The 24665-nt window shown below is 43.6% G+C and overlaps 1 protein-coding gene across 1 annotated transcript in view; it reads right to left on the bottom strand.

The window, feature by feature from the left end:
* HS3ST3A1 (heparan sulfate-glucosamine 3-sulfotransferase 3A1) overlaps positions 1-15196 on the bottom strand; it is a 79162-nt gene extending 63966 nt beyond the window's left edge. Inside the window, exon 1 of the mRNA XM_060082146.1 lies at positions 14598-15196. Coding sequence (XP_059938129.1) covers positions 14598-15196 — 599 coding nt within the window. The remainder of the gene's footprint in view (positions 1-14597) is intronic.
* Between the last annotated feature and the right edge of the window lie 9469 nt (positions 15197-24665).

The following is a 24665-nucleotide window of genomic DNA, read 5'->3' as shown; positions in this document are numbered from 1 at the left end:
CGTGGATGACCAGCCATAATGTTCATAAAGCAAGTAGGAGGACCCCACTGGCCAACTCAATCCAGGAAAAAGAGGGAGACAGCAAAGATCAGGCAGACACATGGATGAAGTTCATCACACTCTCTGCCTCTTCTGAGTAATTTTCTTTTACCCATCAACACACTGCCCGCTGGCTTTTGTCACACGCCATAGCCCACCTGGTCTCAGGGTCACCAATAACTTCCTAGTTGACGAGACAAACATTCTTTGGTCTTGGACCTCTATTCACACCTTCTGTAGCATTTCATACCACTGACCTTGAAAACATCTCTTCCCTGCTACTGCCAACATTTTCTTATGAAAATTTTAAATATAGCAAAAATTGGTAAGAACTGTACAACCAAACACCCATCTACCCACAAACTAGACTCTAAATAGGGATTTTTCTGCACTTTTATTATCACATATCTACACAACCCTCTACCCATCCATCAATTCATCTCATCCTTTTGAATGTGTTTCAAACCAAATTCTAGACATCAGTACCTTTCCCTCTAAACACTTGTGCGTGCACAGCATAAACTGTAGAAACGGTCCTTCTTTGGGGCAAGAATATAACCATGTTTTCCTGTTCCTGCTCTTCCCTCCCTCCCCTGTGTTTCTGTTCCACAGTTTCATATCTCGGCTACAGTGACGGCTGGCATGGCCTCAGCCATCAGGCCTACGGTGGCCCCAAGCCTGACCTTATTTGTGTGCTCCAGCCCACCTTGAGGCTCCATCCACTTCATGTGCCTAAAACAAAGTTGCCTGTTCCCCTTGGTACCTGTTAACTCCTCTGTGTCCCTCCCTATGACAGTCACAGTCAATCATAACTATCCCTGAGCTAGAAATCCTCCAGTATTCTCCAGTTTCTCCCCTTCCTCCTCGTTAGCATCCCACACAAAGTTTTATGATTCCTTCCACCAAAACGTCCAGCAAAATCTCCTTCCTACCACTTCCCATGGCCATGGCCCTGTTCTAGTTCAAGCCTCCATCTCTGTCCTTGAGACTCAACAACCAGGGGCTTGGTGTGCATCCCCCGCCCTTCCCATGCCACCTCGGACTGGGTTTCCTGGGCAGAACCAGAGGACGTCTACGGAATCAGCTCTCTATGGAAAGCCTTCAAAACCCCTCCCCTGGCCTTGCCTCAAGAGCCGTAACTACCCAATATGGTAGTCACTGGCCTCAGGGAGCTACTGAATACTCGAAATGTGGGTAGTCGGAATTGAGAAATGCCGCAAGCATAAAATGCATATGAGGGACTTCCCTGGCAGTCCAGTGATTAAGATTCCGTGCTTCCAAGGCAGGGGGCACAGGTTCAAACCCTGGTCAGGGAACTAAGATCCCACATGCAGTGTGGCACGGCCAAAAAATAAAAATAAAATAAAATAAAGTGTTAAAAAAATAAAATAAAATAAAATGCATATGAGATTTGGAAGATTTTGTACAAAAAATGCAAAATGTCTCGTTGATAATGTTTTATTGTTGATTACATATTGAAATTATAATATTTCAGACAACTTGGTTTCAATCAAAATATTATTAGAATGAACATTGCCTCTTCATTCCTACTTTTTTAAAGAAGCTACCAGAACATTTAAGAGGACATATGCGGTTCCCGTTACATTTCTGTTGGACAACGCTGATCTAGAATGAAGTCCAAACTCCCTAAACATGTTATTGAATGGTCTCAAAAATCTTTTCTGACACTTTGATCCCAACGTGATGCCTCACTCTTCACCTGCAAACTCAGACTGCTGACTGAAACTGCTGGGTGGGATTGCTTCTCAGGACAGAGGTCAGGTGACCCCATCACAGGATGCCCAGGCATCCAGAAGACAGACGGAAGAATAGAGAAGCAGGGGAAGATCTATGTAAATTAAACAGCTACTCAAGACAAAGTCAAGGAAACAGCAAAAGGCATTATTAAGCTTTTTTAAAAAAATGACCAAAGACTGCCGATTTGTGTTTATATGATGTCTCTTCCAAAGTAGAACATTTGTCATTGAGCATATGAATCACCTTTACATGGAATGCCACCATGCTGAACAAGTCTGCATATTTCAAAAAGTTTCCACTGGTCACTGCCTGGGATGGACACTTCTAGCCTCATCCAGTCTCGAGGAGCTGTTATTTCTGAGCGGCACCTCGCATAGGGGGTCCCTCAGCTACACCCTCAGCACCTCCCATGAATGTTCGTGGTGGATACTCACATGCTAAGTAAAGTAAGGGAAGGTCCAGGGACATATTTGAAGCTTTTAGCCTATCCTAGAAGTCTGCAAACCAGGCCAGTGAGCCAAAGGCCTGTTTTGGTCAATAACGTTTTATTGGAACATAGCCACACCCATTCATTTACATATTGTCTAAGGCTGCTTTCCTGCTAAAAAGCAGAGTTGAATAGTTGTGACGGAGACCATATGACCCATGAAACCTAAAACATTTACTATTGGCCCTTTCCAGAAAAAAAATCACTGAGCCATGGCCTAAGGCATCATCTTTTTTTATTAAACAAAGAGTGAATCTCTTCTGTGACAGGTACAGTTCCAGGGCCCAGAGATACAAAGTTGAAAAAGACGAAGGTTAGTTTCTCGAGGGACCCTGAAGCATGTTCACTTTAGTCTCTTCACACAGGACTTCTGTTCATACTGGCCAGTGCTTTTCAAACTTTTTTCTATTGAAATCCACTAATAATAATTACGTTTACATCCAATCTTTCAGCACACACTGATCTATTTATGTATGTACATACCTGAACCAAGCCTGTCAAGATAATATTTGCCCGGCTTACTACCTGGGATCCACTCTCTTATTTTATCCTGTTATAGCCCCTTCCATTAAAAAAATAATAATTGGTTTTATTATACACTAATGTCTTGGGATTCACAGTTTGAAAAACTCTTAATACACACCAGCTTTTTGTTGCTAACTCTGATCTTCACTATAAGCCAAAGGTTATAAACTAGCAGCCCCTCTCCTCCAGATGAAATTGATTTACTCCCTCTATGCAGAATTTTGGTTTGTGTTAGTTTTGGTTTTTAATATGTTAATTATTTCTCAATATGTTTTTTTAAAAAATCAGTATCCCAAGGTTCTTTAGAAAAATCAGAGGGCAGGGCAATCATGAGTCTACTTTCTTTCTTGGTAACTGTCAGCTGGAGCTGAGAAGTGGTTTCTCCAATGTCTGCTTCCAACTTGCCACCCTCTGCCACAGGGCAAATGCACCTGAAAATCCCAAGAATTTTCATCGCAAGCATTAGCTCCCCATGAACTCTCCCCCCATATAACTATAAAACAGATCCAATGTGTTTTCTTTCCATCATTAAACCCTAGCAGGGCATTCTAGTAGACCCTCTGGCTTTGGGGAAAGCCTTTTTAACAGATACTGTTGTAATCTCAAGTCCTCCTACACCAAGAAGAAAGAGAAAGGTCTCATTAGAAAGAAAAACAAGCGGCCTTTATTTCTTTAAGAAAAACCCACAACATCTGATGAAAGAAACTACAATAATTAAAGTCCACCAGAAAATTAAGAAAAAACCCAGATGCCAGTTTTTGTTTACTCAAAAGCTTTGTTTGTAAAACGAAATCACTTCATCACTGCAGCCTTTTCTTACCACCAGAACTTTTCAAACATCGATTGCAAGCAAACATGGCTTCAGTTAAGAAAGGTGACCAGGGGCGCAGTTAGCTCTGGGAATGTAACTTTCGTTTCGGCTTAATTCAGTTCCCTTTTTAAATACCTGAGCTTAAGGAGAATCTGCAAAGATTTACGACCGTAACAAACACACCACTTTTGAATTTGTCATTCAAACCAGCCTGGCAACTTTGATATTTCCTATTGAAAGGAGAGCTCTAATCCAAGTAAGAACTCTGAAAAAGGGAAAAGGAATTTTATTCCCATAATTTGATTGATTACTGCCTACTCTGAACGCTCGAGAGAGAGAAAAAGCAAACTTTTTTTCTGTCTGTAGTTGGATTTCTCCCACTAATCTTTTACAAGCAGGTAACAACCATAAAACACAAATTACTTACAAGGATCCACAGGCCAATCATGCTAGCTGGGTTCCAAAATCCATAAGCATCAAAATACTGGGGAAAACATCTGAGATGAAAACCACAAATGTAAAGATGAATTGATCACTGACTAAATTCAATTCAATACTTTAATTCGCCAGTTCTGGGAGGAGAAAGAATAATGCTATCAATTGTTCCATTCTCTGGAATAATTTTGCCATCGATACAAATCCTCCAAAATGATATTTATGTAATTCAGAGCATGCAATGGTTTCCCACTTGTAGTCTCCAGAATTTTACCCTGAAAAATGGAAGCTCTAAGCTCTTGTCTTTTAGCTTAACCTTGGGCAACGCACCCTGTTTTCTCATAGGCAGAAGACAATCTCTGAGATACTTTTTAATTCCAACTTCCTTTACGGTTTATGATTCTGTCTGGTTAGAGCCAGAAAAGTTCAAATCAACAACCATGCCTTATTTGGCAATGATCCGATCACTACAGTAAAGAGCTTGGCACTATTAATGACCAGCTGGCAGGATAATTAGATAAAAATTATTAATAACAATAATAATGAAGATAGAAGAGTGCTTGGGGGTAAAAATTGCGCTATGGCCTGATTGGGAATATTAACATTTCTAAAGAATAAAAAGTGTCAATCAGAAAGTGCAAGTACATGTATATGGATGACTGAGTCACTTTGCTGTGTACCTGAAACTATTACAACATTGTTAATTGGCTATACTCCAATATAAAATAAAAAGCTAAAAAATAAAGGGCAAATACAGAAAAGAGTGAGAAAGATGGACTTTGGCATGACTCAGCCATGGCTGGTTGGGGGTTTCCTACAAAGTTGAAGACAGCAGGGAATGGGTACAACCACCAACTCGCCTTGTCCCACTTCCAGGAGCAGCCAGCCACCTTCTCATATATCTCTGACAATATTTTGGCTTCCCCATGCAGCCATTTAGAAGAAGGAAACTTGCTCATTTGGACCACTAAACAAAGAGGTTTTTTTCAGGGTGATTATTTTTCAATGGGTGGGTGAAAAATCAATTGAATGGCTCAGGATTTCTGATATGATCAATAAGATGAGCTCTGTGATCAGATTATATTATTTCTTAAAAAAAAAAAAGAATTACACAAAAAGTAGAGGTGGTTTTAGTTATTCCAGATAGGCCAATAGACTCACAAGGATATTTAAAGACTTAAAAATTCACTTTGTCAACCCTATGTTGATATGCTGCCTAGTTTTTAACTAAAGGTCTAAGGCCCAGAATCAAACATGTCCAAGTCCTTCTATCACATGGGACAGGCTTTCAATCCCTACCATCGTTGAGCCACTGATGGCTGGATATCTAGGCAGGAACCACACACGGGCAATTCCATCTGAGAACATGATGCTTCCCAGCGGTGAAGCATTGGCATAAGGTGGGTGGACTTGGGTTCAGCACTAGTTCTACTATTTACTTGACTATATAACCCTGGGCAAGTTACTTCATCTTTTTGAGCCTCAGTTTCTTGAGCTATAAAAGGCAGTAAATGATAGGACCTACCTAATGATATTAGTCTTATTAATAAAATATCCAGACTACATGCAGCAGGTCATGCAGTAAAATCTAGCAACATCCAGTGTGGGCTCAACAAATGCAGCTATTATTACCTTACATCTAAAATGATAGATAGATCATTCAGACAGAAAATTAGTAAGGAAACATTGGATTTGAACTATGTGTTAGACTGGATAGACCTAACAGACATATACAGAACATTCCACACAACAGCAGCAGGATGCACACAGAACGTTCTCCAGGGTGGATCGTATGCTTGACCACAAATCTAGTCTTAACACATTTAAGAAGATTGAGATCATATCAAGTATCTTTTCTGAACACAATGGTATGAAGCCTGAAATCAGTAACAAGCAGAAAACTGGAAAATTCACAAATGTGTGGATGTTGAACAACATCCTACTTAAAACCAATGAGCCAAAGAAGAAATCAAAAAGTAAATCAGAAAATATCTTGAGACAAATGAAAATGGAATCCGAACACACCAAAACTTATGGGATGCAGCAAAAGCAGTTCTAAGAGGGAGGTTCATAGTGACAAATGCCTACATTAAGGAAAAAGAAAATCTCAAATAAGCAACCTAACTTTACCCCTTAAGGAACCAGAAAAAGAAGAGCAATCTAAGCCCACAGTTAGAAGAAGGAAAGCAATAACGAAAATCAGAGTGAAAATAAATGAAATAGAAACTAAAATGACAGATTTCGTCAAATGTACTTTGCAGGGTTCAAATATTTTGCTATTTTTAAAAAGTTTCAACATGCATGAAGAAAAGCATTATACCAACTAAGATGGGAAAATGTCAAACAATAAGCCCAGAATGGCATTAAATCACAGAATTATTTTTATCTACATAAGCATTTAGTAGCCTGTCCTTTGCACGATACAGGTTCATAAAACAGATGCAACCATGGTAAGTGAGCCAACGATTAAGAGGAAATACTGTTATCTTCTCTGAGTCTCGAGATGTACCAGGTGTTGTTTCATTTTGCCTAAGTGAAAATGTGATTTTAATTTTGACAGTTGTTAAAATATCAAAGGAAATGTTTTGAGGCAGATTGTCATTACTCTATTAAACCTGAGCCTCTGATGCACAACAGAAGCAGAAAATGCCAGCACGCTACCTGGACAGGAACTTTGAGTCTGATAATGCTGGCATCCCAGGCTTAGCTGTTCCAGCAGGAAGAACCACCAGGATGCCCAGGTCCTGTCCTCCAGTGCTCCGGAAGTTGGATTTTCTCCCTTCCACCCTCTCCTTCAACCCTGTGATTGCTCCAGGTCTGCTTTGCTCCCGTGGCAGATCCCATAAGCCAGGGTCTAAACCAAAGGTTAAAGCACAAGGGCAAGTAAGCAGATAGAACATTTAAGCTGACCCAGAAAATCCAGACTGTGCTGTCATCTTAGCTGTAAGGAGTGTCCCCAGGCACGGCCCCATCTCGTCACCACATCACCAGCTTCCCCAGTCCTGACAACTGCCCCTCCTACATTGGAGGCAAAAAAGCCAGATGCCCACATCAGATTTTCCTCTGACCCCTACTTCAGTTCTTTGTGTTCTCAAAAACTTGCCACCGACATCAAAGTTTTTGCTCTCCAGGCAGAGAGGGATTCAGTCAGGGCTGGGTGACTTTTTATACCTTCTTGACTTGACACTTGCCAACCATAAAGAAGAGAAAGAAAGACAAAACAGTCTCTGTCCGTGTTTCAGAGACAAGAGAGTAGGAGGGGGCCCTGAGCCAATTTTATTATGAAATAAGCTGAGGGAAAGATCAGCATGCCTGGAGCAACAGGTGCTGGCGTGGAGGGAGCTAGCAGGCTGGTGCTGGGGGCCTCGGGGAGGAGAGGAGTGAAGGGCTGGCTTGGTGGAGTGTTTCAGGATGACCCCTCACACCCTCTGCCTTCTTTGTTAATGGTGTTCTTTTCCCTTTGGTTTTGGAATCATTCTAGACAACAAAACTGTAAAAAAAAAAAAAAAAAAAAAAGCAGTACAGAAAAGTCTCAGAGACCCTTTCAGCCAGACAGTTTCCCCTGAGGTTGTCATCTTCCATAACCCTGGTAAAGGATCAAAACCAAGAAATCAACCTTGGTATGACACCGTGAACTAAACCACACACATCAGTCACATTTCCTCAGTTTTCCACCAATGCCCTTTTTCTATTCCAGGATCCAGTCGACGGTACCAGACTGTATTTATGCATTAGCAATTAGTCTCTTTTGAGACAGTTTATCGGTCTTATTTTGTTATTCATGATCTCGCCACTTGTGAAGAATGCTGGTCAGGTATTCTGCGGCTGTACCATCCATTCATGCTGGTCTAACGTTTTCTCATGATTAGATGGGGGTCAAGGATTTAGGGGAAGAAAACCCCACAGTTGAAGCCCTCCTCCCTGCCTTACACCAGGGGATACAAGATCTCAACACAGCAACTAGGGAACGTCACCCTCAGCACTTGGTCCAGTGGGGTCCGCCACGTTCCTCCACCGTAGCGTTCCCATGTTCCCCTTTCCCCCTTCCTTATTTTTTTTTAAGTTGAATTATAGTTGATTTACAATGTTATATTAGTTTCGGGTGTACAGCAAAGTGATTCAGATGTAAATACATATCTATCTAATCTTTTTAGATTCTTCTCCCTTATAGGTTATTACAGAATATTGAGTAGAGTTCCCTGTGCTCTACAGTAGGTCCTTGCTGGTGTTCTATTCTATATATAGTAGTGCATACCTGCTCACCCCCCGTCACCAGGCCCTGGACCAAAGTCACAGGAAACAGTCTCCCGTTGGAACTCTGAAAACACCTTCCTATAAAACTATCCCACGTGGTGGATCTTCCCAAAGTGTATCTCAGGTGCATTAAGGGTTAAACAGGCTTCTGGGTGCTGCCTGTTAAGAACCCTGGGACCCTCTTCCAGAGCCTGTACAACACAGGGATAGAAATAAGACTGCATTACTGATGTTGAAATAAAATCATCTGGGAGTATTTTCATGTGAAGCTGGCTTTCAGAAACAGAGGCAAAACACACTAACAAAACTAATCTGGGCATATGGCATTCCTTTCAGGCACACACATTTCTAATATAAATCTCCCAATCACTTCTCTCTTCTTTTTCAGGTTTATTGTCAAGGCAGCTCTTTTCTATTTCTCTCCAAAGGATAATCTCCCTGCCTGAAAGAGCCGGCTCAGGCAGAGTGGCGGTAAGTGCTACCCAGGATGATTTTTTTTTTTAAGTGAGACCAAATATACTCTGATCATGATGAGGTTTTCAAAGTCCACCCTTTTGAGTTCCTTGCTGACTCTCCATCCCACTAGGTGGCGCTAAAGGTCACATTCAAAGTGGGCTGCTCTCAAAAGAGACCAGGAAGAGGATTTTTTTTTTAACCTTTGTGAGAATATCACAAGTACTAAACTAACGGCAAGTACTAAACTTCCTTCTTATTAAGCAGTTCCCCTTTTCGTTTTCACATTTACTGCCATCTGACAGCTTCTGAAACTGAGCAAATCTGAACTTCTGGAATCCAGCTTTCAAGGAATCACAGAATAAATGTAAATGTTAGAGGCGTAACAGTCATGACCACATGAGTAATATATAAAATCAGGAGTTGCATCACTGGAGGCAAGCAGCTGGGAAGATGTTTCAATTCTCTGAACTCAGCATTTCCTCAGTTTCTACATTCTGCTTTCACATAAGTTTATTTCACATAAGTTTATTTATTAACTATATCAATATTCCCCCCTCCAAATAGATTTTTTAAACTGTATCAAATGAGCAAAGATTTTAAAGTGCTTCCAAATATTTTTAAGACATTCTTAAAAATGCAAAGACTAGGGAGCTAAAATATTACTTAGGTGCAATTTCCTCTGATTACACATCAAAGGCATATGTTTTAATAAGAAACCTCATTTCCACAATTATGATTCATCACTTAAGGAAAAACAAACTTTCTAAAAGCTTCGAGTCTAATATCATTGGGAAGCACACGGAGAAAGGATGCTCTTTATCAGCCCAGTTCCTGTTCCTTGGGGGAGGAAGACATGCCCCCAAGGGAAATCGCTATGTCTGTCAAGTTCCCAACCCAGTGCAGCAATGTGGCTGATGGTAATTGTGATGTGCAGTCCTTCAAATGCATCCCGTAGAGATAGCAGGCCTTTGTTGTTTATACCAAGTCAGTTTGTTTGCTCTGTGACACTCTCCTACTATGATGGGAGCATCTGGTCTGTGTAAGGTCAGCCCCTGTTGCCATTAATTGCACAGGCTTATTTTGTTCTCATGACCCCTCCAGAATACAGATGTGGCACGTACTCTTTCTGGGCCAATCAACAGACATTTCTATGAGACAAATATTTTGGCCAGAGCGTTTCTTGATTTTTTTTAAGAGGCAGGCAGAAGATTACAATATCGTGGAGGGTTTTCGCTCCTACTTGGCTGTGCATTTCACACACACTACATCAGCACATGATAAATCTCATCACTACACGGGAATAATCACTCACATAAGGTATTCCAATGCCGGGCTATACCAAACATGGTTTTGCTATTGTTGTTTTTAATGCCTGGACTCAATAATCCTAGACCTTGCTCCACCTGGGTGTCTGATGCTGCTCAGAAGTTCCCCAACCACTAAATAACTTTTCTGTTATCAATTCTATCACTTTCCCCACCTACTGGGTACCTGCTCTTGCATACATGTGTGTAGGGGTTCATGAATGAACCTCGTGCGCCACACACACACACACACACACACACACACAATGAGACTGTTGGACTTGTCTTGCTGGGTTGGTCTACTGAGGAGATGAACCCAGGGCAAACAAAATGGCAGCATGTGGCTTCTCAAAGGGGTTCTTTGCAACCCCTCAGTTGATGGAGAGTGTCCAATCACTGAGGGCTCCAGGGAGCAAATGCATGAAAGAAATTGGGCCCTCCCCCAACACACACACAGACATGTACCCTAGACTCAGGGCCCAAAGCTGCTTCTCCCCGATTTCCTCCCAACACCTCTTATCCCTTCCAAGGTCCTTTGCTTCCCTCTGAGGACACAGAGCCCCTCTGGATGTCAATCCCCAGGACCTTGCATGGGTGGCCAGACTCCCTTGGCTCGAATTTCACTTCCAACCCTTCATGTAGAAGGGCTGGTGGCTCAGGAGGGTGGGGAAGTGCACACGGAGGTACTCTGCAGCTGCTCCCAGCTGCTCCGAGATGCGATCGCCCCCGATAGGAACCGGAAGTGCCTCTGCTCAGCCTGCCTCTCCCATGGACTTGATAAACAAGGCAGTGATCAGGAAGGGCCAGAAGACTTCACATTCTGATGAAGCCACGGAAAGGACCAACTCCTCAACTCCAAGCTGAGGAATCTTTGATCTTTCTGGACGCTACAGAGTAAAATAAGTTTAGTGACATTCTTCTCTGGGGAAATCACCCAGTCTCACTAAAGAAAATGAGTCAAAATATAGGAAAGAGACATGCTAGCACAAGAGATTAGATGATGAAAACTTACTATCTTGTCCCCAAACAAAAGACTGAAGTGTTACAGAATCCAAACATTTATATTCATATACATATATAAATATATATATATATGTAACTAGTATATATAAGCACACACATATCTTTAAATACTTTATAAATAGCTATCTTTTGTCTTAGGAGAAAAATAACCATGGCCTCTAGTTGGTGCAGATATACAGGCAGAGTAGGGGAGGGGGCTTCTTTTAGAATTCCAAGTTCACCTGCTCTTGAACCACAGCAGAGGCATTTGGTCTTAACTTCCAGAAAAGATCTCAAAGTTCTGAAGGTAATGAAATAATTCCCCCCTTTTCTTGAGGAACCCACCACACATCCGATGGAAATGGAGACCGCTCACGGTGAAGGATTGCTTTCCTGTGACACGAAAGCCACAGACATTTGTTGTCCTGATATCATGTCAGCTAAATTAAGTAATGTGGAATGTTTTTTTAAACCCCATCAGAGTGGAGTTTCATATCCAGAAAAGTCCGCTGAAGCGTCCTAAATTATCATCAACAAATTTCCTGTCATATTAAAATGTTCCTTTATTTCATTTATTTTAGAGTAATATTAGGACATTTTTAAATCAATAAGAATAATTTCCTTTTTAGAGATTTTAAATAAATTCGTTTTCTTGGCCTTTACTACACATTTGTCCAAACGAAGAAACCATTGATTACACTGTTCTCTGCATGTAGTTTTTAAAGTACTTTTAATTTTTTCCCAGAGAGAGAAATTTATTGACGCATCCTAACAACAGGCGTTTTTAACTCTCAAACTCAATTTCCAAGAGATTTTCTTCCAACTTCGCAGCAGCAACAGATTTGTCCCGTTGTCAGGACGGTAGGGGGCGCTGCCACAACAAACTATTATGGCAAAAGTGCTTCCGAACATTTCACTGGGCGAAAAAACAAGGCTTAGACATTATGATTCTCTCATGTCAATGAGCATGTAAAAAATATTGTACAAATTTTTTCTCTTCCATAATTCACTTCAGGGTTCAAATACTAGGGTTTTCTTTCTGTGTGTGTGTGTGTGTGTGTGTGTGTGTGTGTGTGTGGTCATAAATGTGTTAGAAACCCTATATTACAATTTTTGGGCTGACTCAAGAAGGTCTTAGCGAATCCCTTTACCTAAAATACTGGCTAAACACAAGCAGCTAAAACGTGCCTAATAGTTAAATGGCATTCTGTGTGATTTTTTTGTCATAGGTAAGTCTTCAGTCTTTTTCACAAACGTCTAACTCCAAGTTCAGGGCCGAGACGAAAGAGAACTGTAGCAAAGTTTCATTAAATAATCACATAATCCAGGCCCCATAGGTTGGACTTTTTAAATAGTTTTCCATGTAATTGAGTTAAACTTAAATTTATGCGTTCAATAAAAGACCACTGCAAATGGTAAAACAAAGACACTGCTCCAACACTTAGAAAATTAAATTCACCAAACCATGAAGTCTACTGTGCAGTTATTTTTGTAATCACCATAAATTGCTTTATAAAACTCCTCTACCGAAGTAAACAATCCAAGGAGATATTTACTTTACAGCATGCCTCCAGTTTCCAAACAAGACAGCAGCCTAAAAGTTCATGACTTTTTCTTCTTTTTTTCTTTCCTTTTTTTTTTTTTTAAACACTTGTGTTTCTAGTTACCTTGAAACCTTCCTTCTCTTACACAAGCTCAGAAAGGTCAACGGAAAATAAGATCCAGCTCTGTGGATATACTGTGCCCCCAAATACTCATTTCTGGAATAGGAAGAAACAGTCCTACTTTGTGGAAATAAAAGTTATATAGCAAAATGAAAATAAAGGGTTTTAGTACTAAATATTTCACCATATTTAATAGCACCTCAGAGTCCAACATTGTCTTAGATGTTTTTGGGCAGTCGGCTTGAAATGTGTTCACTTATAGCCCTGTACCAGGCCACATACAATGCAAACTGCTATAGATAAGAGTTTTAGGGGTCTTTAATCACTTCTTTCTTGTGTCCTTGATGGAAAAAACAGAGCTGCCTTTGTGCTAAGAAGAAGGACCTGTTGTTTCCAGATTCAACAGGTCATTTTTATAAGAACTTCCCAGAGGATACAACGTAAATGACAGAAACACAAGGGGATTTTTTAAGTGGCTGATGATTTTAAATGATATATATTCTATAGTAAGGGAAGGTTGTTTGTTTTCCTCTCCAACAAATGGAAAGTTACTGTTTTAAACATGTTTAATGTTCTAGTTCGACTTTTAGGACCAAACGTTTTCTCATGAGTTGGGTTACTGTAAATTTGCTTCCTGTGCTTGACCCTCAAGTAAATAAACTTGTCAAATCACATCCATTTCTCTTTTGGGGATGAATGGTTAATTGAGTGGGCTTTTGAAATATATTTAAATGGTATTGTAACTTTTGTCCTATCATTTCAGTTAAGATAACAAGGAGACTGCAAATTTAATGAACAAGATAAAACTTTATAAAATGGAAAATTCTGGCCTATTCTTCCATATACTCAGAGGAAAGAAAAAAAGGCCAATATTTTATGGCAAACAAAATCCAGGTGACACTAAGATTTATTAGAATTTGGCTTATTCTATTATTAAAGGTGGTCTGAATTTGAGAAGACTGCCAAGTTTAAGATTAAGACCTAAATCAGACTTGTTTCCTACCCTGTATTAGGAGGGTTTTTCACAATGTAACCAGGATCCCTATTTTTCCCCACTTTTCTTCCTTTCAAAAAATTTTGTCTACCTCATTTTTAAAGGGAATTGTTTGGAGATCCTTAGAAAACTTTCTGCCAGTCCAGAGACAAAAGGTTCTCTTCCCTACAAATACAGAAAGCATTTTATACAAAGTCATTCCTAGCCCCAAACAAAAGTTATTGCCAACGAAGCCTTCTTTAAAACACGCTGCTCTCAGATATACCTCTCCAAAACCTAGAGTCTAGTTCTTGACACTTTAACTCAGTGTCTATATTACTTACTACCTAGGACAATTAGGCAAAGAGTTAAGGTAAATAAATAAACAGGCGATGGCAAAGGCTGCGTTAACTGCAGGGAAACGCCCAGAAGATGAAGAAGAAATAAAAACAGGCTTCCTTGGGAAAGGGATCCACTAGGTCACGTATCCAGTAATTGGTGAACAGGTTTCTAACTTGGAAGAAACATGTTTCTTTTTCTCTCTCTCTCTCTCTCTCTCTCTCTCTCTCTCTCTTTAGCTACGCACAGGGAAACTTTCACAAAGCAGGAGAAAATGATGAGATTGGCTATTTGGGGAAAAGGGAATTCCAAGAACTAAAGAAAAAATCTGCAAGGCCAAAATTTCCCTCCCACCCGCTCCCTCTTCCCCGGGAGAAGGCAGGGTGGGGAAGGAGACCCCTCATCTTAAGGACAACTACCGATGACCCTCTGCCCTCTGCATGAAACCGGGGAGGGCGATGAACTGGGTGGGCGTCACCACAGGCTCCTCGAGCCCCTACCCCGGGCTCTGGCCGCCCCCGCCTGCCCGCCTTGTCCGGCCCCAGCTCACCGGTACCAGGCGAGGCCCTTATCGTAGCTGCGGTCGAAGAAGTGGGGCTCGGCGCCCACGGCGCGCACGTCGGGGTGCACGCGCAGGAACTCGAGCAGCGCCCGCGTGCCGCCCTTCTTCACGCCGATGATGATGGCCTGCGGCAACTGCTTGCTGCCTTCGTCCAGCAGCAGGGCCAGGGTCCCCGGTGGCGTCTCGGCCACGCTGCTCCCGGCCCCGGAGCCGCCGGGACTCCCCGCCAGGCCAGGGGGCTCCTCTTCCCAGGCCGCCACCTCGCCGTCTTCCCGCGGCGCGGGCGGCCGGCGCCTCGGCCACGGCTGCACTTGCAGGAGGCGCTTCCTTCGCGCGGCCGCGGGCCACGCCGCCGGCTCCCCCGGGCCTCCCGCCGGGATGCCGCGACTCGGGGCCCCCGCCTCCTTGCCACCGCCCGACCGCCCCACGACGGGGCCCGACAGGGTCTGGCAGCGCTCGGCCAGGCAGTAGAAGACGTAGAGGGACGTGAGCAAGGAGCAGAGCATCAGCAAGAACTTCCGGAAGATGCTGCGGGACAGCGGCTCGGCCGAGGTGGGGTGGGAGCCGGCCGGGGCCGGAGGGGCCATCCTAGCCGGAGGCGACGTCGGGCAGCGCGCGGGCCATGCTAGGCCGGGACTCCGCCAGGTGCCGTGGCATCCTCCGGGGGGGCCGGCGCGCTGGACGGAGGCCACATCGCCCTGCGCCCCTGCGGCCGTGCGAGCTGCCCGGGCGGCGGCAGCCGAGGCTCCTCGGGGAGACGGAGCCCACGGAGCCCTGCGCGGGATCCCAGCCTCCGGTCGAGGGGGCGGGAAGGGGGACGTGGTGCCGTGCTTAGGAAACCATCGTCTGAGAATCGCCCAAGTCCTGAGCCCGGGGCCGCGCTCGGCGCCCCCGGTCCCCGAGAGTCGCCGGAATGGGGGTGTCGGCGGCGGTGGCGAAGGCGTGCGTCTCAGACCCGGGACGGAACGGCCTCTCGGCGCGAGTCCCAGCTCAGCGATCGTGCATCCCTCGCTCGGTCCCGGTGAGGGGAGGTGCGGCTCCGGGGCCGCTGAGCTCCGTGCGCTGCAGACCGCGGCGGGGACAGTGCCTCCCAGCCGCCGCTTCCTCTGTCCCCGGCCCGCCTGGGCGCGCGCTCTCGGCCCCGGGGCGAGGTCCCCTGAATCCCTCTACCCGAGCGGGAGCCAGAGGGCCCGCGCCGAGCCGTCCGACCCTCTTGGTGCGCGCCCGGCCGCTCCGGCGGCTCTCGGGCCCCACCTGGGAGCGGCGTGGCCGAGCCGGTCTGCGCGGGACCTGTCAGCAGCCGTGGCCACTGCGCTCGCCGCCTCCCGGGCCGTCGCTGCCGCCACACGTGGGGCTCCGAGGGCAGCAAACTTGGAGGTGACGTCAACGGCCAGGGCCGGACCGGCCCCCGGACGAGCGCAGCGGGGAGGGCGGGGTGCGACGGGGAAAAGGTGGCGCGGACCCCGAGGCGGCCGCCCAATGACATCGGAGAGGGCGGGGGCGACAGGGGCGACGCCCCTTCCCCACTCCGCCCACCCCTCCCCGCCAACCCCAGCCGGCGGCCTCGCCCCCTCGGAGCGCTGCCGGGTCTGCGGTGGCTCCTGGGGCGTCTGACTGACAGCCAGGGTGGCCGGATCCCCGGGGGCCTGACTTCCACCCAGCCAGCCGCTCGCTGGATCAGGGGTTCCCAAACCTCTGCGACGCCGCTCTGCCCTTCGCAGCCCAGACCCCTCCGAGGGCCCTGGTTCCCTCCCTCCGGAGTCGCTACATCCTTCCCCCGCTCCGCCCCGCCCCCCGCCACCTCCGCGAACCTTTAGAAGTTTTGTTGGCGGAGGTTCCCGGGACCAAGCCGCACGCCACGCCCCCATTTGTCCTGTACGAACTGAATTCCTCCGCTGCGGCTTCGCCTTCCACCTACTCTGCTGTCCACTGCAGGCTCCGGAGCAAAGCCTTTTCTCCCCGCAGCAGCTTTTGTTGTTTTTTGTTTTTTCATTTGATTGTTTTCCTTTGTATTCGTTTAGGATGATCAGAGTTCCCCAGGACGTGGAAAGGAGCAACCTCTTAGGAAATGAGCCAATAAATAAGGGGAGAAATGAAGATTTAAAAAATTATATCAGCTACAATTCCAAATCCATATGCCCAGTTTTTGAGGAAGGGCTTTTTTTAGTGTTGCTTGCACTAGTGTGTGTGTGTGTGTGTGTGTGCGCGCGCGCACACGCGCGCTCTCCACGCTAAAAGAGTTATATGTGCTTTCCTAAGCGGTTTCCTCTTTCTCTTGCCTCCCCTGACCCTATATCCTCTCCCTGCGCTCCTCGGAGAGCAGGTCAGGAAGGGATACAAATCGCCTTGCTGTTTAATGGAGGGAGGTGGCCCGTGGAACCTGCATGAGGTGGTTTTTAATTCCAGTCCGATTTGTTCCTGATTTCTTGGCTTCCTCGCCTCGGCAGGATGCCCCGCAATGTGGGTGGTAGCCTGACCTCCTCGTACCCACCCTTGCAAGCTGTGCAGGCTGCTTTCGGGGCGCACTGCGGGTGCTGACCAGGGCTGGCAGCGGCAGCAGAGCTAGGGTTGCAGGAAACTCACAGGGGAAACTTCGGCTTCCTGTGCTCTATCTGACGTGGAATTGAAGTCCTTTTTAACCTTCCAAAGGGGACCTGGTGGTTCTGACTCGGTGCCTGGGTGGAATCGCTGTGTTTGTGCCGGTTGGATAAATACCCAGGACTGGACGTGGTTTTCTGTTTATGAAGTGCCAGTCCCAACCTATTCTGTAAACTAGTGAAGAGCTTGTTAGGTTCCACTGCCATAAAGCAATGGGCTTTTTACAAGGATGAACAGTAAGTCCTGCCAAGCTTTAATGCCTCTCTGTGTCCTAAAATTGGACATCAACAATCTAGTTGAGGTTTAATACTAACTTGAGCTTTAATATATTCTAGTTTGTCTCTTAGTATTTCAGTTTGACTTGCAAAAGTGAGACCAAAAAAAAAAGGCAGTTTTAAAGTTATTCTGAAAGTATATGCAATCCCATAAATGTTTTCAAACATGCTTGGGTTTTCCCATCTGGAGAATGGTGGTGGCCAAGTTCCCTTCTAGCTCCAACATGGTAGGATATTATGCGTTTTGCTTTCACATTCCCAGCACAGGTATTTCCTTTATGTGGGTATTAAACACCCACACTATGTAGGAGACAGGGTTCTAAGGACCACTCACACCATATCTAGCTCTAGGGCAGCTCTGTGCATTAGAAATAAAATATAAGCCATGAACACAAGCCTCATAGGTCATTTAAAATGTCTAGTAGCCACCTTAACAATGGTAAAAAGCAGGTGAAATTAATTTCACTAATATAGCCAACATACCTAAAAATGTGATTTTACCATGTAGTCAATATAAAAATTACTGAGGTCATTTATGTTCTTTCTTTTCATACCAAGCCTTCAAAATCCAGTATGTGTTTTACACTTTCAGCACTGCTTTATAGGGACGAGCCACATGTCAAATGTTCAGTAACCACAAGAGCTAGTGGCTTCCATGTTGGACGGCACAAATGAGGATGTTGTTTTTGGTGAGAGGAGTGTCTGGTGTTGATGTGCATGGATTCATGAATGGTTCTCCTCAAAGAATTTTGGGTGCTTCACTGGACCTTTCATACTGCCACGCTTCCCCCAGAAGACTGACAAATCTCGGAAACAATGCTATGGCGCGCCACTGCCCCATTCCTTGTTTTAGGAGCATATGATCTTAATGAGACAAAACGTACACACACTCTTTAGAAATGCAAAATCGCATTGTGTTCAACTGAACACAGGTGTGCTGCCCACTCACCAGATTCGCATCCAGCTCCGGGATGTGCCCTGTCCCTTTCTGTCCCAAAGCACATGGTGTTTCGACCTAGAATGTACACCCTCTTCATCCCTCAGATGTCAGCTGTACACATCTTTAAGGATGCCTTCCCTCTGCATCCCCTGTCCCTGGTTTGATCATGTCTCCTGGTACAGATTCTCAAAGTTCCTGGCAGTTTCCTTACAGACTTGATGAGGGTTTGCAATGTTACAGGTGTGTGGTTATGTCTGTGTTTCCCCGTTAGAGGCTGTACTCCAAGGAGCCGGGAACCACTCCTCAGTAGCACACCTGGAATATCTAGCATATTACTTGGTGCAAGGAGATGCCTGGTGAAGATCTGTTGATGAACTAATGAACCTAGAGGATTGGGGGCTGGGCATCCCAGTCTGAGAGAGCACCACATAGAAGCCAAGAGACGGGAGGGAGCATAGTGCAGTGTAAACCGCTTGTGTTTCAGTGTGAACCAAGTGTGGGCTGGCCTGGGGAAGGCACTGGGGGGACTAGAATTAGTACAAAAACAAGACTAGAGAAGAAAGCAGGAGTCTTGATAATTAGCTAGAAATAAGGAGGGAGATTTGGTGGAGGTGCTGGATTTCAACATGGGTCTTAAGGAATTGACTGGGGTGGGGGGACATGATATTTTAGGTCACAAGGAATAAGCACTAAGGTGTCTGCTGCAAGACACAGACAATAAATGTTGAGTAATGCCCTGTGACCAAATCTTCATTTATACTTATTGTAGCCCTAAGGAAGTGTTTCAGTGCTCTCTCTTTTAACTTAAGAGACAAAAATGTTAGGGTCTGCGATCTTCAGACTTCAAATTCAAGTGGCTGATTTCTTGTGCTCAGTCCAGGAATAGTGAAGGTAACATTTTAGAAAATTACTCTGCGAGCTGAATGCTGGATTGGTTAGAAAAGCTTGGATGTAGACAACCCAGTGGAGAGTCCAGAGTTAGATATAAGCCATGAAATCATAAAATCCCAAACTGTAACGTTAGCAGAGGGTACAAATAGAGAAAATCTAAAATATCTTACAAAGAAACATAAAATCTGTGATAGGGCAAATGTCGCAGATGAAAGAAAACTCAGAAGCCATTCCAAGTATCGCCACTGAATGGGTCCTTCTCCAGTTGGCCTGGTGTGTGTTTGCTAGTCAGTTTTTTCATCTATCTTTGCAGTTGGGCATGCTGGTGAATACTCTAAATTGACTTGGGGACCCACGAGTAGGACTGGAGAAATGGAGCTGAGTAGGTAGCAGTCAAATGGCCAAGTGGGAGTTGAAGGTGGATCAAGTCACTATCAGAACTGAAGATACAGCGTTGGACACAAGACCGTTCTCACCAAAGGATGAAGCAGACTTGACAAGAGGTCCCAGTGACTATTTTGATCACTATGATCCTTACTCATCTCATGTGGGGGGCAATATGGTTTTCTCAATCTCAGGTGACATGTTGATTAATATGTATTAATGGCTATCCTGTGAGTCATTAAGAGTTCCAATAAAATAGAAAGATCGCCAAGAATTCCCAAAGTAAGTGGAATTTAAGAAGGACCTTGTAGAAGAAGGAGTAAGAGTTTTGCAGATGGAGATGAGCATGGTGGTAGTTCCAGACCGAGAAACAAAATAAACAGAATTATTACAAGACAATATTAAAAAGTGTTCTTACAACCGTTGGTGACCAATATTAGTCTTCGTAGTTTCGACAAGAAAGGATGATGAGGGAGAGAGACTAGTGATATCCCCTGAAGGCCAGACATTGTGCTGGGTGCTGGAGCTGCTCCTACTAGGTCTTACTCTGAGTGGATGCTCAAGTCTTTGCTTGCCATTTCTAATGTTGGAAGAGGCCAGAGTTTCCCCAGATATACCCCTAATCCTGGTAAGTGTTCCATAGCAAAGTATTCTGTGATAGAATAAATTTGAAAGACTACCCTCTCTTGGGCATTCCTGATAAACTTTAGCATGTTACAGTCTCTGAAATGACTTTTCAGTAAAGACACCAGTTAAATTTTGCTTAATCCAATGTTTTCCAAGGCTTTTGGACCATGGACTCCCATTACCCATGCCCTATCCAGTAATATTCCTTGTTCTCAGGAACATGTATCAAGAAATGTAATCCTAAACTTTACAAAGGCTTGCTGTTGTCAGGAACCTCAAAGGACAAATGTTTTCTGAATGTACAGGGGCCTCAACTACAAATAGTGAGGGTTTGGTTTACTTTGAGACCAGGTGGGGGACATTTCACCAAGTATCTGGACTTTTCTTTGTTCTATTATTTCTCCCGGGACCCACCTCCCCCGAGGGACAGGGCTTTAACTAAGGTCTTGACAAATGGTAATTTTCATGAATTATTGATTCAGCCAAAAATAACTGGAAAGCTTGATAATCACACAGAGATTTTCTCATGCGTCTTGCTTCTGTCCTGAGTCAATTCTTTCCGATTCTGTGACATATGAAAGAAATGGGTGCAGGTTTTGAAATATACCTTATTAAGAAGTGAATTAGCATGCAAAAGGATCAAGGGACATTTTCAGCAGACTGACCACTCATTTCTCAAAATCTCCAGGCTACAATACAAGTTAAGCAGGAAGAAATAAGAACTGTTAGTTAAAAAGCAGGACCTACCTAAATAAATAATAGAGCGCTAAAAGTTGATTCAAGAAGGGCTATACGGTTATTTTTTATTTATTCTCAGTTTCTCTTCTGAGAGGATGCTGAGTCCATAATTTTTTCTTTGGTTTATTATAATATTGGTATTTCTTTTATTTAAAAGATATCACATACTTTTTATGGTAGTAGACCAAAACTGAGTTAATATTTTAGGTGAACTTTAGAATGATGTGGGGCATAAATAATAGACCTGAAGGATAAGGGGAGTCAGAGTGAGTGTCCTTGGTTCTCCACCTCTAGAGGAGATTTTTAAACTTTCCTTACATCATAGGAGAAGGAGGTATGAGTCGGAGGGAAAGCAGGTGAGCGACAGCCTGGTGCTTCCTATCTGTCCCCCTCCCAAGGCAGGAGCTGGAGGAGAGACATCGACCCCCTAGGTGAGCCAAGGGAATCTGAGAGCAAAGGAGCCTTGTGCCTCAGTCCCCAGGGAGGACCCAGGGAAGCGGCGAGCCTCAAAGAGATACCCCACCTCAGAGCAGCTTGAGAGCAGAAGAGGAGAAGGGCTGTGGATTCCTTAGCACCAGCAACAACTCCCTAGGGGCCCCTCAAGACTCCAGAGGCACGGAAGAAGAATCAATCAGCTGAGACGGAGCAGGGTCCGGAGAAGCCTGGGGATCAGGAACAAGGCATGATGCAACCATGATAGGCGTGGGCTGGTGACCAAGGACAGGAAGGACAAAGTACAGCTCATCAGATGCCCAGTGGATGGGTAACAATGGCCAAAACCCAGATTCCCTATGATATCTTGGCATCTCTAAGACCAAACCAGAGATATGGAGTGAGAGCAGAAGGACTGGGGGCAGGGGGAGGGATGGGGAGACCCTGAGGGTCCCCAGAATGTACTGAGATTACATTTCTGCCATTGTGAAAAACAGGCACTAAAAAAGGAAAGCCAGTTCAGTTTTCAGAAGCATGAGACAGTTACTTTGTGCACACCTGATTTCCAGTTTGAGATTTTTGTGCTCATTATACTCTCTGAAGTAGGTATAGAACCCCTAGGCTTAGTTAACTCATCAGAACATATAAGGCATGCCTTGACACACCCATGCATAGCACCTCTTTCAACAAATGTTTTTATTTTCCTTTTTAGTTCTGATTATTATCTCTACACAATCATATAGCTTTTCCAGACATATTATTAAGCAACTGAGTGCCAAGACTGCAAGACTCATTACTGCGGATATTTTTCTGCATGTTGACTTGGTCATTTTATCCATCTGATCGCCCCTTCTCTTTAGCATTCTGCCCTTCAACTGCGGGCATAATATTAGCTGGGGCTGCAAAGATAATGCTTATCTTTACTAATTAAACACTAAAAGCCCAAGCTCACCTCTGAGCTTTTTACAGCTTAGCCTCTGACACGGCTCTTGCTCTTTTAAAGGATTTGGAATAATTCAAATCCCAGACTATATAGGAATGTGATTTTTATGGACCCATTTGCCCAGGAAAAAAATAACGTTTTTAGACATGGATATATATTGATTTTAAAAAATAGTCCCTTCTTTGTATATGATTAGGTCTCTTTTTTTCCTTTATAAACAGGGGAATTCAATCCAGTGTACTAAACATCTCAAAAGATTATGAATGAGACCAGGGAAAGTTACCAAGAAAGGGATATTCTGAGTACATTTCTTACCTAAACAATTTCTCTATGTGTTGTAAGGTAACCATTCAACGTTTCCCCACCCCCACCCCAAATGATGAACTAGTTTACCTAATACCTATGCTTTCCTTGCTGACTTGAAATGACATGTTTCTCTTATATTTAGCTTAAAACGTACTTGAATCTGTCCTGGGACATTTTATTTTGTTCTATTCATCTGTTACTTTCAGGACCACACTATCATTATAGTACTTACTATGTATGTACTATCACTTTAAGACTCCAAACCCTAAACTACCATTCCAAAGTGTCTTGACTATTCTCACACTTTATTTTCCTAGAAATTTAAGTTTATTAGATCAATTACCCCCAAAAATATGCTGTTTATATTTTTACTGGACTTTAATTTCATTTACTGATTTCTTGAGGTATATATAATATAATACAATATAGTCCCTTCCAAGAACACAGTATGCCTTATTCTATATCATCACCATTATTCTGTTCTATTGAATTATATTGCATGACCACAGGAAGAATTTTTCATTGTCTTCAAAAAATTCCTGCATCTTTTGTTATGGTTATTCCTGTATGAGTTAAATGTATGATTGTTTTGTAAATGAATCTTTCCGCAAGATATTTCTCATGATTTTTCCTTGATATATAAGCAAGTTATTACCTTTTCCACATATATTCAATAACTGGCACCCATAATGGATACTCTTACTTACTAGTTTCAATGTTTTTCAGTTAGACAATTATTTAATCTCTAGTTGACAAGAATTTTAAATCCTCTTTCCAAAAAGTCTAACTCATTTATTTTTCTTGCTACACTGCATTGGCTAGAACTATAAAAATAATGCAAAAATGATGATAAAATATCGGATGTCCTTCTTCTGTTTATGTTATTTATGGAATAATTCTGAATTTGACCTTTAAGTATGACATTTGTTCTTTTTTCCACTATGGAGTCTTCATCTTATTAAAGAATTAGCTAACTTCATTTCTAATATAAAAATACACTTTAATTATAAGTGAGATTTTGTTTAAGGCCTTTTACAGATACTGAGATACCTGTTCTTTTTGGTTTGTTTTCTGTGATGTAATATATTATGTTACATCAATTTGTGTTAATGTTGAAGTGTACTCATATTCATCTCCTTGGTAATGTTGTATTGTTATTATTATTTTATTTTGCCATTGTATGTGTTTTGCTAAGATTTTATTTGGGATGCTTGTATCTATATTCATTCAAAAGGCTAAACTTTTATTGTATTCAATTTTGGTCAGGTGTTTTTATTATGATTAAGCTGGCTTTCTAAAAGGACACGAGAAATTCTACATTTTTTCCGTGCTCTGCAAGAGTATAAATAATTTATATGAGAGTAATATAAAAACTATCCATAAAGCAATTCAGATCTGGAGCCCTAATGGGGAAGGATATTCATCAATAATTTTTAAAAATCATGGTTGTTATATTCAGATTTTCTAACATTTCTCGAGTCAGTAATTATTCCTTAAAATCATTCATGAGAATTTAGATCAATATAGTAAAGTGAGCATGCTCATTACCTTATGGGGAGGAAAATAAAGGAAAAAGTGTAACAAGTGTAACAAGTAGACCAGAAATGTTGCAGAATGCATGAAAGCAAGACAGAAGAATAGATACAGGGAACCAAGTGCTACCCAACATGCTGTAGGGCAGCGGTCTCCAACCTTTTTGGCACCAGGGACTGGTTTTGTGGAAGACAATTCTTCCACCGACCGGGGGGTGGGGGGGTGGGGGGGCGGTGGCGGGCAGAGGGGAGTGGCTGGAGGGGGGCAGCGGTTGGGAGGAGATGGGTTCAGGCGGTAATGGGAGCGATGGGGAGCCGCAGATGAAGCTTCATTTGCATGGCCCAGGGCAGGGGTTGGGGACCCCTGCTGTAGGAGACGCTGTCGCAGAG

The sequence above is a fragment of the Mesoplodon densirostris genome, chromosome 18, assembly GCF_025265405.1.
Source record: "Mesoplodon densirostris isolate mMesDen1 chromosome 18, mMesDen1 primary haplotype, whole genome shotgun sequence".
NCBI classification, from domain to species: Eukaryota; Metazoa; Chordata; class Mammalia; order Artiodactyla; family Ziphiidae; genus Mesoplodon; species Mesoplodon densirostris.
This window is presented reverse-complemented; position numbering and strand designations above follow the sequence as displayed.